A 14,276-nucleotide genomic window follows, 5' to 3' on the forward strand; every position below is an offset into this window, starting at 1 on the left:
AAACACATCAAAGTTAGGTCCTTGAGCTAAGCATTGTAAAGTTTTAGAAACATTTAAATTTGTCCCAACATTCTTTTTGAACCACTCGGGGAAAGTCTTGTTATACTCGTTCAGAAACCATTTTTTAGGCATTTGAGGTTGTTTCTCTTCACCAAGTCTTTGTGGGCATTCAAATAAGGAAGAACCTCGTCAATGTTGTTCAATATATACAAATGTGCTTGAAGAACTTCTTCTCGTGACATGCCCTTTAGTATTGTGCATATGGTACCTTCCCAACAATTCGTCCCTCGAGATGGGTCTTAAGAATGCCTATTGATTTAGCTTGGGCCATGTATTTAGTATGACACTCAATAGCTTCCTCTGCAATATACCTTTCTATAATAAATGCTTCTGGACGGTGTTGATTCTTCACATACCTTTTTAATATCTTCATGTATTGCTCAATTAGGTACATCCACCTAAAAAAGACAGGACCACATAACCTAACCTCCCTGACCAAGTGGATGATTAAGTGAACCATAATGCCAAAAAATGAAGGAGGAAAATGCATCTCTAATTGACACAATATTAGAACAGCTTCATTTTCCAACTCATCCAACTTTTGAGGATCAATTACTTTGTTGCATATGCCATTGAAAAACCTACAAAGCCTAGTTATGACTTGTCTCACTTATTTAGGTAAAATGTCACGTATAGCGATAAGAAGAAATTGTTGCATCAGTACATGACAGTCATGAGAGCTCATGCCAACTAATGTCAAATCTTTTATTGATACTAGACTATTTACATTAGAAGAGTAATCGTGCAACACTTTGACACCACGTAAGCACTCACAAAAACTTATTTTTTTCCTTTTTTGACAATGTGTGACATGCTGGGGACAAATATGTTCATTTACCCTTAGATTGTGGATACAACTATTGTCATATTCTTATGAGTTGTAAATCTAGGCAGGAGTTGAGTCCATCTGTTGTCTTGCCCTTGATATTTAGAAGTGTACCAATTACACTATCACATACATTTTTCTTAACATGCATGATATCAATGCAATGCCTAACATCAAGAACTTTCCAATATGGAAGATCAAATAATATTGACCTCTTCTTCCATATGTTTCTCTCTTTGGGTTGTTTTTCCTTCTTGCAAAATACCACATTTAAATTCTTCACTCGTGCATAAACTTGCTCACGAGTTAATGCAGTAGGAGCAATGTCATATTCTTGAAATCCATTAAAAGTTTTCTTTAACCTTCGATATGGATGGTTAGGCTTAAGAAATATTTGATGGCCAAGGTAAACTGTCTTCTTCCAATTAAGTAGTTAATGGTAACAAGTGTCTTCTTCACATATAGGGTAAGCTTTATTCCCCTTAGTACTATAGCTGCACAAGTTTCCATATGTTGGAAAGTCATTGATTATGTAGAACAACATGGCACGTAACTTGAACAATTCATCTGAATACCCATCAAACACATCAATTCCCTCCTCCCACAACATCTTTAAGTCTTCAACCAATGGACTTAAATAGACATCAATGTCATTTCCTGGTTGCCTTGGACCATAAATCATCATAGACAACATTACATATTTGCACTTCATGCACAACCATAGAGGTAAATTGTAGATTATCAGCAAAACAGGCCATGAACTATGCTTAGTACTTAAGTTTTCAAATAGATTCATTCTATCTGTAGCTAATCCAAGCCTGACATTTCTTGGCTCCTTGCCAAAATCTGGAAATATAAAATCATTTTTTTCCATTGCAAGCAATCTGACGGATGCCTAAGTTGTCCATCACACTTCCTTTCATCTCCATGCCATTTCATTAGCTTTGCGTCATTTGCATTAGCAAACAGGCACTTTAATCTTAGAATAATTGGAAAATACCATAAAACCTTTGTTGGAGAACCCTTAATGCTCACATCATAATCAGAATCATCATGCTTCTATCTATATTGTGACAACCCACATCTTGGACACTGGTGCAAACCTTCAAACTCACCATGATACAATACACAATCATTTGGGCACGCATGTATCTTCTTATACTCCAAACTCATGGGACACAACACCTTTTTTGTCTCATAATTACGACCGGGCAATGTGTTACCCTCTGAAAGCATTTCTTTTAGCAACTTTAACAATTCTATGAAGCTTTTATCACTCCACCCATTTATTGCCTTTAGATTGAACAATCTCAGTACCACAGACAATCTTGTGAATTTTTTGCAGTTTGGATACAACAACTGCTCTGAATCACTGCACAAAGTTTCATATATATGTGCTCACTGGAATGATTCTGGACCCACATCACAAATCATCTCCCCTAGTCGATCATCCATATCTATCTCTTATGTAAAAGTTTGAGTTTGAGTTTTGACTAACACACTTGGAATGTCAATATTGTCACCATGTCATATCTAATGTGTATAATTCTTAAGAAACCCATCACATAGAAGATGTTCCCTTATAACATCAAGTTCAAGGTGAGTCATATTACAACAATTAACACAAGGGCCAAAAAAATTTCCATTCATATCATCATTAGCATTCTGTTGTACATATCCAAGAAAATATTCCACTCTAGTCTCATATTGATCACTCATACGTGACATACTTATCCAACTTCAATTCAATAACCAACTATTATCCATAACTTTTGTTCTTCATAAAAAAAAACATAAATCATGCATATCAATCTCACTATTTTATACAAGGTGTGACCCTATCACATTTAGGAAATAAGGTATCTAATTTTTCATGGTACTCATAAAAGTCAAAGAAGAAATATATAAAGTTAAAATTATTAAAGGGTTTAAAATAGTAATGTTTAGTATTTAAACTATTTTATTTCTAATCCAATGTATTTATTAACTAATATTTCTAAAAAATAATTTTCCAACTAATTTAATATCGTATTAATTGATGAAAAAACAAATCACCAAGCTAGAAAAACAAACGTTATAAATTACTCATTTTGTTGGAAAGAAAAAAAAAAGAAAAAATAATATAAGCAAGCAAAAATCCAATACAAGAATTAAAATGACACAAACCGAATTGGGGGTTATACCACAAGCAACAACAACACTACAGATTGTATATTCCAATATCAAGGCCCAACCAATCACCAAGCAACATTGAAAATAAAAGTAATCATTTTATTGAGCAATCCTAATCAAGAAACACAACAATTTATTTCATAATGGTTAATGTAAATTAACTAACTTCACATTTAGAAATTCCATTGAGATAATAAGAGCAATATTAGTGTCATTTTGCAATAAGTAAACAACAATGATACAAATTAATTGACAGGATAAACTTACCTTCAATCTCAAATTACTAAACTACATGGACCTATTTTTAAAAAGATATTAAAAATCACTCTTTTTGGGCTAGTGACACATACACACACATATATATAATGATTATTACTTATTTCAACTAGTAATCTTGTAAGATACAGGGATTCTTCTCGTAAAAAATCTACCACTTTATTTTATTCCAAAATTCATAAACAAGTAAATAAAAATTAAAGTAGCAAAATCCAAAACACGTATAAAAAAATAACTCATTTGAGTCCTATTTCAATTTATATTAAATGTTGAATTAATTAATAAGTGGAAGATATTTATAATTTTTAACGTTGCACGTGGATGAACTATAATGACATCCTTCATATAAACTATAATGTCATCATATTACACATCTTGCCAACATTAGTCCAATTATCATACCTAATAGAAGTATCACCCTTGCCAACACAAAATTTGAAACCATTCATCAATTTATTTTAGAAACATGAGGCACTTAAAATATGCATTGTAATCAGGTATTTGTGGGACAACACCCAGACTTGGCATTAGTGGACATAAAAAACTTGCATGCCATAAATATGATCAAAATATTCCAAGTCCCAACATTGAGATCTAATAATGATATAAATAAAAAATACAGAATCTATTGCAAAAAAAAGGATGGTTATATACTAAAAATCATTTGCTAACAATCAAAATATAATTTCTACTATTGCAAAGAAACCACTTTGTGTAGTGTAGCTACTTTTACAAAATATTGGAGCACTCTGTTTCTGGCAACATTAGAAAACACTACCACAGTATCACAGGCTATATTAATAGAAACTAGTTTAATGAAAATGATTAGTTCTCTACACATTGTTTCACTCTAACATTATGCTTGGTAAACATTACAAAATTATATACAATTCATGACATCACTGTATATAAAATGAGAAATAGAAAATTTTTAAATAGTTTCACTCTAAATTGTAGCTAGCTAATAATAAATATAACAAATCATGGATGAGCTTTTTCCCATACCAGATATCAAGTCATCAAGGTATTGAACCAAAACTTTCATCCTTAATTGCACAATTGATTTATCTTTATTCATTCACCTATAAAATAACAATTAATTGTTTAAATTTTAAATATTAGTACAATTAATAGTTCAATAAGCATCCTATCCAAAGCCCACGTGCACACACTCGAATAAACACAAAACTAAAATTATATTTGAAGACTTACACATAACCTTCCCAGGGGAGTGATAATGTTATATTTTACTTACATTTTAGTACCAAACTTATTAACAAATTCAACTCTTTCCTAACTTTAGACTTGTGTAATCTTCAATTTAACCATTTTTGTAAGTAAAGACACTTTGGTTACACATACTAGATTATACATACTTAATCCCCATTTTTTGTGAAATTTTGGATAGGGAATCATGTTGGAAGAAGCCATGTCAAAGAGAAGAAATTGGATTGGAGTTTAGTGAAATAAAATGGAAATCTCAGAAGACTCGCACTAGATCGGCTGAGATGGTAAAGAATTGGTTGCGTGTTGGGCGCGTTTCATTATGCACCCGGCGCGCCTCCTAGCTCACGTCAAGCGCATATCACCTCGCGCTAGACGCGTCACTGAAGGGGTTGCGTGGATTCTTATTTCTCTTGACTGAACGCGAATGGACATTATCACACACACTTGGAGGAATAGAGGAGGGTGCGAGTCTAAAGCTGGGAAGCTAGGGTTCACCTTTCCACCATTGTTTCTCATTAGTTTTCTTTCATCTCCACTTATATGATGTATTTTGTTAATCTTCTCATGGAAATGAGCTGCTAAAACCCTTTTGTTGTGGTTAAATGTAGCTAACTTGACTCTCATGTAACTTTTTTCAATATATATATATATATATATATATATATATATGTCTTTTTCATTCAAATGTTAGTATCATGTTTCTATGCTTAATGATTGTATGGAGTGATCAACCATTACATGATTTTTGATTATTTTGATATTGGGAAATATCATTTGTAATCTTGTCTTGGAATGTGATACCTAGTAAAACTTGTATCTAGGAAGAGAACATGATTTAGTTGTTGTCTGAAGCCCTTAGACTTAATGCAAGGGGATTGATTGAAGATTCAAGGGATTGATACTTGGTAATGAGACTTGGGCTCTTATAACCAAGGAAATTGGGATTTGAGTAAATTAGTGGGTTGGCATTAATATTTGAATGAAAAAGAAGGTGTTTTATGCATGAGATGAAAGTTGGTAAAGTTTAACCCTAACATATCACTCATATAAGTTGGTTTCTAAAACCCCACTCCAAGTGTTTGATGAAAGTTCACTTTAGTTCACTTTGCATTTACTAGCTTCAAAATTACAATCCTTCAAATATGGAATCATTCTTTAGTCTTTGTTAGCTAAATTTGTACTTATTACCATTGTATTGCACAAGTCCTTTGGGAAGAACGACAAATACTTCTACTTACTACTTATGTGATTGGTCCGCTTACCATATTTAAGAAATCGTTCAACATGGAGCAATTGTAATCACAACTCCAAGTCGATTGCAAAATAGGTGTTTCTCAATGAGAAACAGTTTCCTAGCGCTTCCACTTGCCACTGGTATTACATATATATTCTTAATTTCAAAATTTGAAAATGGAATTCCACAATGCTTAAAACCCTAAACCTTGCAACAGAAAGTCTAATATTATCAATTTCTTAACAAGAAATACGAAGTATAAATAGGAAATTCAAATTATTCACTATTCCTTAAAGAACAATGAACACAAAATGAACAGTGACAATGCGAGAACCTAAATGAAGTACACTAACCTCACTCAATGTGGTAGATGAACGGTGAAAAACATGAGATTGGTGCAAGTCACAATTCGAGTGAACAATGAAAATGTGAGAACGTGAGACCGTGACAAAGATAAGGAACAAAAAGGATGGTGAGAATGCCTAACAGTGCGAGCGGTTCAACAAAGAGTAGACATAGAGAAAGGGCGAAGGGTGACACGATTCCTTATAAAAAAAAATTAAATCGGAGGTGTGAAAATCAATTTGGTATACAATTTACCAAATCGGTTGTAGTGGAAACCAATTTTGAAACTACTACACATAGACACCTTTTTAAAATCGAGTAACTTTAACTAATTTTGAAAAGGACTTTTAAGATCGGTTATTTAGAGAGTTGATATTAAAAGTTATGCATGGCATTATTGTAAATAAGTTTACAACTTTTAAAATTGATTAAAATGTGACCGATCTTAAAAGTTGTAAACTTATTTACAATAATGTCACCATGTAACTTTTAAGATGGACTCTCTAATAACCGATCTTAAAACTATTTTTTGCACTAATGCGATCACGTTCGCCAAGATTTTGCATCGCCATCTAACCTTTCCCTACAAAATAGGCAACTTTTGGTTCAACAACTTAGAAAGCATCTTCATTTCATTCAACAAAAGATGAAAGACCAAGTAGATAAGAAGCACTCTAACATTACCTTTGAACCCCAATACTAGGTTTGTTTTTGTCTTAAACCATACTAGCAACACTCTATGGCACACTACCATTCTCAAAAACTAGCATGCCACTTTCATGGCTCCTTTCAGATTGTTTGTCATGTCGGTTATGTTGCCTATGAGTTAGCCTTGCCCACCACTATAAAAGATCCACTCAAATTTTTCACATGTCATTGCTCTGCAATACATTGGAGACTCCCCTTTTGAAACCCCCTTTCGTCTCGTTAATATTTTCCCAAATGAGATTAATAATGAACCATCTCTCTCCACCCACTCTTAACCCATTTAACTCCAACTTTTTAGATTCCAACATCCCATTTCCCTTGAATACTCCACAAACTCCACTAGCTAGCACTAACTTATCCTTACAACCCCGTAACTTGCACTCTCGATCAATCATCCATTCCTTTCACGATTGTGGCTTTTCCCCTATCACACAATCCCCACCATCCAAAAGTAACACATTCCTTTAACACTTCTTTGACCCAACTACCTACTCACTTATTACCTACCCCTCAACCATTCTTGGACCCCTTTGCTCCATAAGGCCCACTTCTTAACTTTGAGGACAAAGTCGTAGCTAAAGTAGTGGGTATTGATAGGCCCATTATCAAGGATGACCCATAAGCCACTAGCCCATTAGATACTATTGGCCCCTATAGACCCAAAAAAAAATTTTAAGGACCTTTATAGCTTTTTGATTATGAATAATATAGTTTTTGTATTATTCCTAACCATTGTGGAAATATTATCATCCTTTTCTTTTTATTTAAAGATGTTTTATCCTTGTTATGAATCAATGAATATTCAAGTATTTTATTTCTAGTTATAATGTTTAATAGTTTCATAGATGGGTTGTAGAATAACCTATTAGACCACCACATAATCTGCAAAATCATAGCATAAAGTTCAAAATTAAAGAAACAAGATGACAATCAGAACCTCACATGTGTCACTATCACTAACTTTAGATTTGCTTGCCTCTTTTGACAGGCTTCCATGTCTAAGATAACATGAAAACCAAACTAGATCAACACAGACAAGCATGAGTATAAGTTTACACAAGTTCGAGATGAAGACAAAAATTTCACAAAATATATTATGAAATAAAAATCAAGCAAGGCAATAAATTAAGGTAGATGCAATAGACTGAAGTTAATAGATGTGCGTCAAAGTATATATTACTGACAAGTTCAACACACAATTAAACAAGAGATTGATGTTTAATAATTTAGCAACACAAAAGCTACAATGTTATATCCAACTCATATCATGATATCTAGGCAGTAACATGTTACTTATCAACATGTCCCAATACAAGTATAAACCCATTACATATGATCAATTTTTGCCACAACAAGATAAGAAATCACATATTTCTACATGATAACAATGAAATGAACAAGGCACACTAGTTGTCAATGGAATATAAAGACTTCCTGACCCTACAGCCTATATTGGTCTAATGGTATACAAATGCATCCAAGGCCCTTAATCAATGTTATCTAGAAATAGATGCAAACTTGCCAAATATTGTTTTTTGCCTAAGAAATGCAACAACGAAATCAAATTGGAAACTAAAAACCCATAATATGAGTCCTACATATACCTAAATGGCCTTTTTGAGTCAATTAATAAACAAAATAAAAAGGCCAATCACAAGTCATAACTTGTTTTATCTTTTGTTGTCTAGCATGGAAAACACCTAAAAAAATTTAGTGGTCGCTCATGTCCAAAATTAACACTCAAAAAGTGTAATATATCGTCTTTTAACCATAAAAGAAGGTTATATACACATGTTTAGCTATAATAAAATCTCAAATTCTCTGGAGATAATTTTCAAAAGTCTCAATATGATTATACATTTGATCTTAATTATTGTAAATATTTCTAGCCCATAACCCCAAACCATTGGGCTTCTATTTTAGCTAAGATGGTTTATAACTGACATAATAGTTTGCAGATGCCTAACTATAATAGTTTACTCATATCAACTTTGGATCCAAAAGATACAAAGCCTCTAAGTTTCAAACACATAAATGTGAAGAGATTCATGTAACTAACTAACTTGACTTGCCTCGACTGACTTTAAGCCTAGAGTGTACACAGTCCTTGAGCCTCAAGCACTTAAGTGTGAAGAGGTTCATGACCCAAATCTATTTTGGCAACACGTGTTGACTTATAGATTTGTTCTTTGTTAATTTTATTGCAACACCTAATTGCAATCATATTGCAACCAACTTGCTTATCAATTCGTTCGTCAAGATGATATAATCACAGTGATCGATTGCAAGTTAGTCCCACACGTTAACTTGTAAATTTGTTTTTTTCAATTTTATTGCAACAACACCTAATTGCAACCGTGATGCAATCGACTTTCTTGTCAATTCGTCAAGATGATATAATCATAATGGTCGATTACAAGTCAATCTTACTATTTGATTTTTTTCGTGTCACTTTTAATTGCGATGTTTGATTAAAAGTTGGCCTTACTCATAGATTCTTTTGAGTCAATTTTAATAGCAATAGTTGATTGTAAGTTGATCCTACTCGTTGATTCTTCTATATCACTTTTAATCATGATAGTCTATTACAAATTGGTCCTGCATGTCAATTTTTCAATTTGATTCTAATTGCAATGGCCAGTTGTGAGTGAGTTAGTCCTACTAGTCGATTCTTTCATGTCACTTTTAATTACAGTGGTTGATTGCAAGTCTTTCCAAGTTGTCAATTTCCTTATTCAATTTTAGTCATTGTAGCCAATTGTAAATAGGTCATACTCATTGATTATTTTGTGTTGCTTTTAAACATGGTAGTCAATGGTCAAATGCAGGTTGATCTTACAAGTTCATTCTTCCATTATACTTTTAAGCTCAATGGTCAATTGTTAGTCGGTCCTACCACTAGTGCAAAAATTGAATTTAAAATTGGAGTTTTAAGATCGGTTATAAGGTAACTGATCTTAAAAGTGACGCGGTGGCAATTTTGTAAATAACATGAATACTTTTAAAATCGGTTGAAATTTAACCAATCTTAAACTTTTAAGATCGGTTATAAAACAACCAATCTTAAAAGTGCACTTTTAAGATCGGTTATAAAAGAACTGATCTTAAAAGGGGCACTTTTAAGATCGGTTATAGTATAACCGATCTTAAAAGTGTCACTTTTAAGATCGGTTATATTATAACCGATCTTAAAAGTACTTTTAAGATCGTTATAAAAGAACCGATCTTAAAAGTGCCCCTTTTAAGATCGGTTCTTTTATAACCGATTTTAAAAGTACTACTTTTAAAATCAATTATTTCAAAACCGATTTTGTATGTAGTATACAAAATCGGTCATGAAATAACCGATTTTAAAAGTATCGTCAGAAATCTTTTATATTCCCCTCCATTCTCATTCTCTTCAATCTTTCCCTAAAGCTCTCATTTTCTAAAATCTCTAATAAGGTAAATTTTGTTGTCATTTTCATTTTTATTTTCGTCTTCTCATGTTCTTCTTGTATCTCTTTTCATTTTTTCATGATTTTCTTGTCTCTGTTTTTGTTGCAGGTCCAGTTTGGGTTCGAAGCTGGAACGGCCCGTTCTGCAAGGAGAACGGGCCGTTCCCAAGGAGTACGGGCCGTACTCCATGGAGAACGGGCCGTACTCCAAGGAGTACGGGTTGTACTCCAAGGAGAACAGGCCGTTCTCCAAGGAGTACGGGCCGTTCTAAAACTGACTTTTTAGGCATCTTTATCAGACTGGAACGGCCCGTTCCGGTTTTGGAACGGCCCATTCCAGTTTAATTTTTTTTCAAAGCCCGACTTTTAAGATCGGTTATAAAAACCGATTTTAAAAGAACTTTTAAAATTGGTTCTTTCAAGATCGGTTAAAGAACCGATTTTAAAAGTAAAAAATAACCGATTTTAAAAGTCTTTTTTCCACTAGTATACTATTATAATTAGAGTCATGACAAGACAAACAAAAACATCAAAGCTATATACAGAAGAGTTGCCACCATTGTTTATTAAGAAAAATTATAGAAAAACATGACAATAATGACAATAGTAGTGAATGTTGCAACAAAATAGTGGTGACAATTGTAATAATAATGATACTAAGTGTTATAAGCTTATATTAAAAAAAACAATTCCAATGTGATAAATTGAAATGAATTAGAATCTTTTGAAGTGTGTTTATATCTTCATTTATTTATAAGTCATATTTTTATTTTGGCTTTTAAAGACAAATTTGATATGACAAATTAAAATTAGTTTTAACAATATGAACCATGTATCATTAATTAAAGTGGTTGACATGTACACACTTTATCCTTTTATTTTTTAATAAAAAAAATGATAGACTAGAATATGTTCGAACCACAATAAGTGTATACTTTATCTTTTAAGGTACAAGCTGCCTTTCAATTCCTCATTTTTACATTACTTATCTTTTATTTTTGTCTCAGTATTTTTTTTTCGTCACTTCCTTGCTTCCGTTTCCTATGTCCAAAAAGTAAGTGCACATCTATAATTTTTCAATTACATTATCCGTCTTCTTAGTTCTCAAAGATGTTTGGTGAGTAATTGGCTTTTAGAAACATAGCAAATTAAACAAAGTGCATGATCAATACCCAAAAATGATTGTGTTGAATTCCATTGAAGTTGCTTCCCAAATAAGAGAAGTCCATGCCTGTCATGGACCTCTTTGCCTCCCACTTTGAGCCATTGTACGGCACCAAGAAGTTACATTTTGACATTATTATCAGTATTAATTATTCAGTTTGTTTAACAACCTTTTAGAATCGAGTTGATGTCTGCTAAAAAGAGTATCATTTTTTTAAAGGAGTTTAGGTCATATTGAGGAGTGTATGATTTGTTATAAAATTTTTAGTGTTAAGCTTAAATGGATAAGAAAAGTTTTCTTTGAAAAAAATTTATCAGATAATAAATATAAATGCATATAATAATAAATATTATTTTAATAAAATTTTTACTTTACTCTTTTTCATAAATATAGTTCACATGATATTTTAAAGCTAATAACTATTGACTAAATCTACATTCACAAAACTTAGTTAAATATTATTTTAACTCACCAAGAAACCCTTTTACATTAATTCGATCGTATAAATTATTGTAATTTCTTGATAATGAATTCAATTTTAATGAATTAAAACAAGGAGTATCCTTCTTTTGAAAAAAAAAATAGGACACAAACATAAATGTACAATAATAAATATTAGAACTGTAATAAAATTCATCCATTTATCCTCAAGCAGTAGTTTATATTAATTATTAAGTTATATGGAATTTTAATTTTAATTTTGAATATAAAATAAACTATATTGATATAGACGATATAAAATAAATTATGAAACTTTGCTGACAAGAAATTAGACACTCTTATATGTGTTCACGGTTTTCCGTGGACATCAATACCAATACCATGTTTTTTTTAAAATAAAAAATCTTTCATTTTAATTGAATTAAATTAGTCTTAAGAATTTATATTAACACTTCCTTAATTATTGGCCCAAACAACTTCAACTTTATAACCAAAATATGCCCATTTTTGTGGGACATTGTCATAAGCAGAGCTTCCACCGTACTTAATTAAGCTTTGTTAATCCCTTTTGGTGTCGGTTTGCACGCATGGTTTTATATAATTGAACAATAGGACACAAACCAAACCATCACAAGCAATAAAAAAAATAAAAAAAATAAAAAAAAGTAAAAAAACCGAAGGAATCAACACTTTAATTAACAGACCACACTCTGCAAAATGACATGGCATTGCATCATCTTACACATTTTTAAATCAAGGGAGGGTTGTACCCACAAGATAAGTACATGATTAAATTTCTATTCTAAGACAAACAAAAGTGAAGAAAGACCCATCATTACATTAAACTTTACTTCACTTTTTTTTCCTTTTGAAGTTAGTAGTAATTAACAAGAAGTTTGATCAATTATAAGGGTCAAACAGTGATGGTACAACAAGGATTGTTAATGGGTTGGTCTCTTGCCATGCCAAGAAGCTTCTTCTCCTTGATTGCTGGATCCTCTAGGAGAAGTACCTTGTCCTTGTCTCTAACCCCAACCATGTGTAGGAATTCATTGTCCTCTCTCTCTTTGCCCTTGAAGAGAAGCCTCTGTTCTCTTGGCTCCAAACTTGTCACCAGTGACAAAATCATTTTTAATTCTCCTGCAAGTCATATCATTGATTCACAAATTAGTAAAACACACTTGAGTATCATCTCCATGTTCTCTACAATGCCAAAACAAAAAGATTATTGGTGCTTTTAGTCCTGAAACTTTTTCAAAAATTTAGATTTTGTCCCACTTTTTAAACAATAATTTTTGGGTGTACCTCAATTTTGGTATCTGTACAGATATAAAAAAAAATGAGTGCTTTAAGGACTAAAGTTTTGAGCATTTATAATTAAATCACAGAACAAAAGTTATTAATTTTAAAAATTGAATATAAAAAATCAAGTTTTCAAGACTTTTTAAACCAAAAAAACACCCCCCAAAAATAAAACTTTAAGGTATATATCAATAAATTGTGGTTCAAGTGATTATTCAAGTATTTTAACAAAGATTAATTATCAATTTATTGGTAAATATTTTACACTAATATTATAATTAATATATATATATATAACCAATTGATTATTGCTCAAATTGAAAAATGAAAAATGGGTTTGTAGCCAAAATTGGATTCATATGAAGAAAAATAGATGGGGTGACTCACCAAAAGTTGAAGTGGCATCAACAGAAATGTCATGCCATTGTGACACAGTAGATACTCTAATTGTGATCATCCCCTCCCCAACACCTTGGTTACTCTCCCTTTTCTGGACAAGCATGCCACCAGGCCTAAGTTCCCATTTGATTTCACCAACAACACTCTTGCAATCCTTTTCACCTGGTGATGCTGCTTTGCCAACCTTGGAGCTGCTTCTTGAAAACCTCTTTGACCTTAACTTGATCATCTTTCTCCCTTGTTTCTTTGTTGTGTTTAGTTTCTAGGATGAAGAACTGAATTAATGTGAAGGAGGTAGCAAGAGGAAGTTGATGTGGTTAGGCCCTTATATAATAGTGGAAAAGCGTGTAAAGGGACAGAGAAAGCATGAATAAAATAGAAGCCGCCCTAGTGTTACAAAAAAGCAAGACTTGAGGGAACAGGAAGTAGAATTAGGGCATGAACACATGGGGGACATTGGACAATATGGGCATGTTGTCTTTTCTAGTGATTTTGGGAAGGGCTATGGCACATGGGGAGTGGGTGCTTAACAACAAAATTAAATTGCTTGATTGGTGGGGCAAAATCAATGGCTTTGTTTAGGTCGGTTTTCTCTTCTTAATTCAAAAGCAATCAATTATCCCTTAATTAATAATACTGATCAACAAGTCTTCATAAGTGCTCTTAACTGCACCTCTTAAACAA

General features: G+C 32.3%; 1 protein-coding gene across 1 annotated transcript; it reads right to left on the reverse strand.

The window, feature by feature from the left end:
• Window positions 1–12,557: 12,557 nt before the first annotated feature.
• LOC109795558 (Ubiquitin-like superfamily protein) lies at window positions 12,558–14,075 on the reverse strand. The gene is made up of 2 exons (XM_020355100.3): window positions 13,581–14,075; window positions 12,558–13,031 (listed from the first exon to the last, which is right to left on the reverse strand). The coding sequence occupies exons 1-2, from the start codon at window positions 13,819–13,821 to the stop codon at window positions 12,805–12,807; spliced, it is 468 nt and encodes a 155-aa protein (XP_020210689.1). The 5' UTR covers window positions 13,822–14,075; the 3' UTR covers window positions 12,558–12,804.
• Between the last annotated feature and the right edge of the window lie 201 nt (window positions 14,076–14,276).

This window comes from Cajanus cajan, chromosome 2 (genome assembly GCF_000230855.2).
Source record: "Cajanus cajan strain Asha chromosome 2, NIPB_CcT2T_4, whole genome shotgun sequence".
Lineage (NCBI taxonomy): Eukaryota > Viridiplantae > Streptophyta > Magnoliopsida > Fabales > Fabaceae > Cajanus > Cajanus cajan.

What these genes read in the sequence shown, in the direction of transcription:
- LOC109795558 (XM_020355100.3), bottom strand. Translation starts at nt 13,821, where the DNA reads ATGATCAAGTTAAGGTCAAAGAGGTTTTCAAGAAGCAGCTCCAAGGTT. An exon ending in TGATGCCACTTCAACTTTTG is followed by an intron (nt 13,032 to 13,580) that starts GTGAGTCACCCC and finishes TATGACTTGCAG; the next exon opens with GAGAATTAAAAATGATTTTG.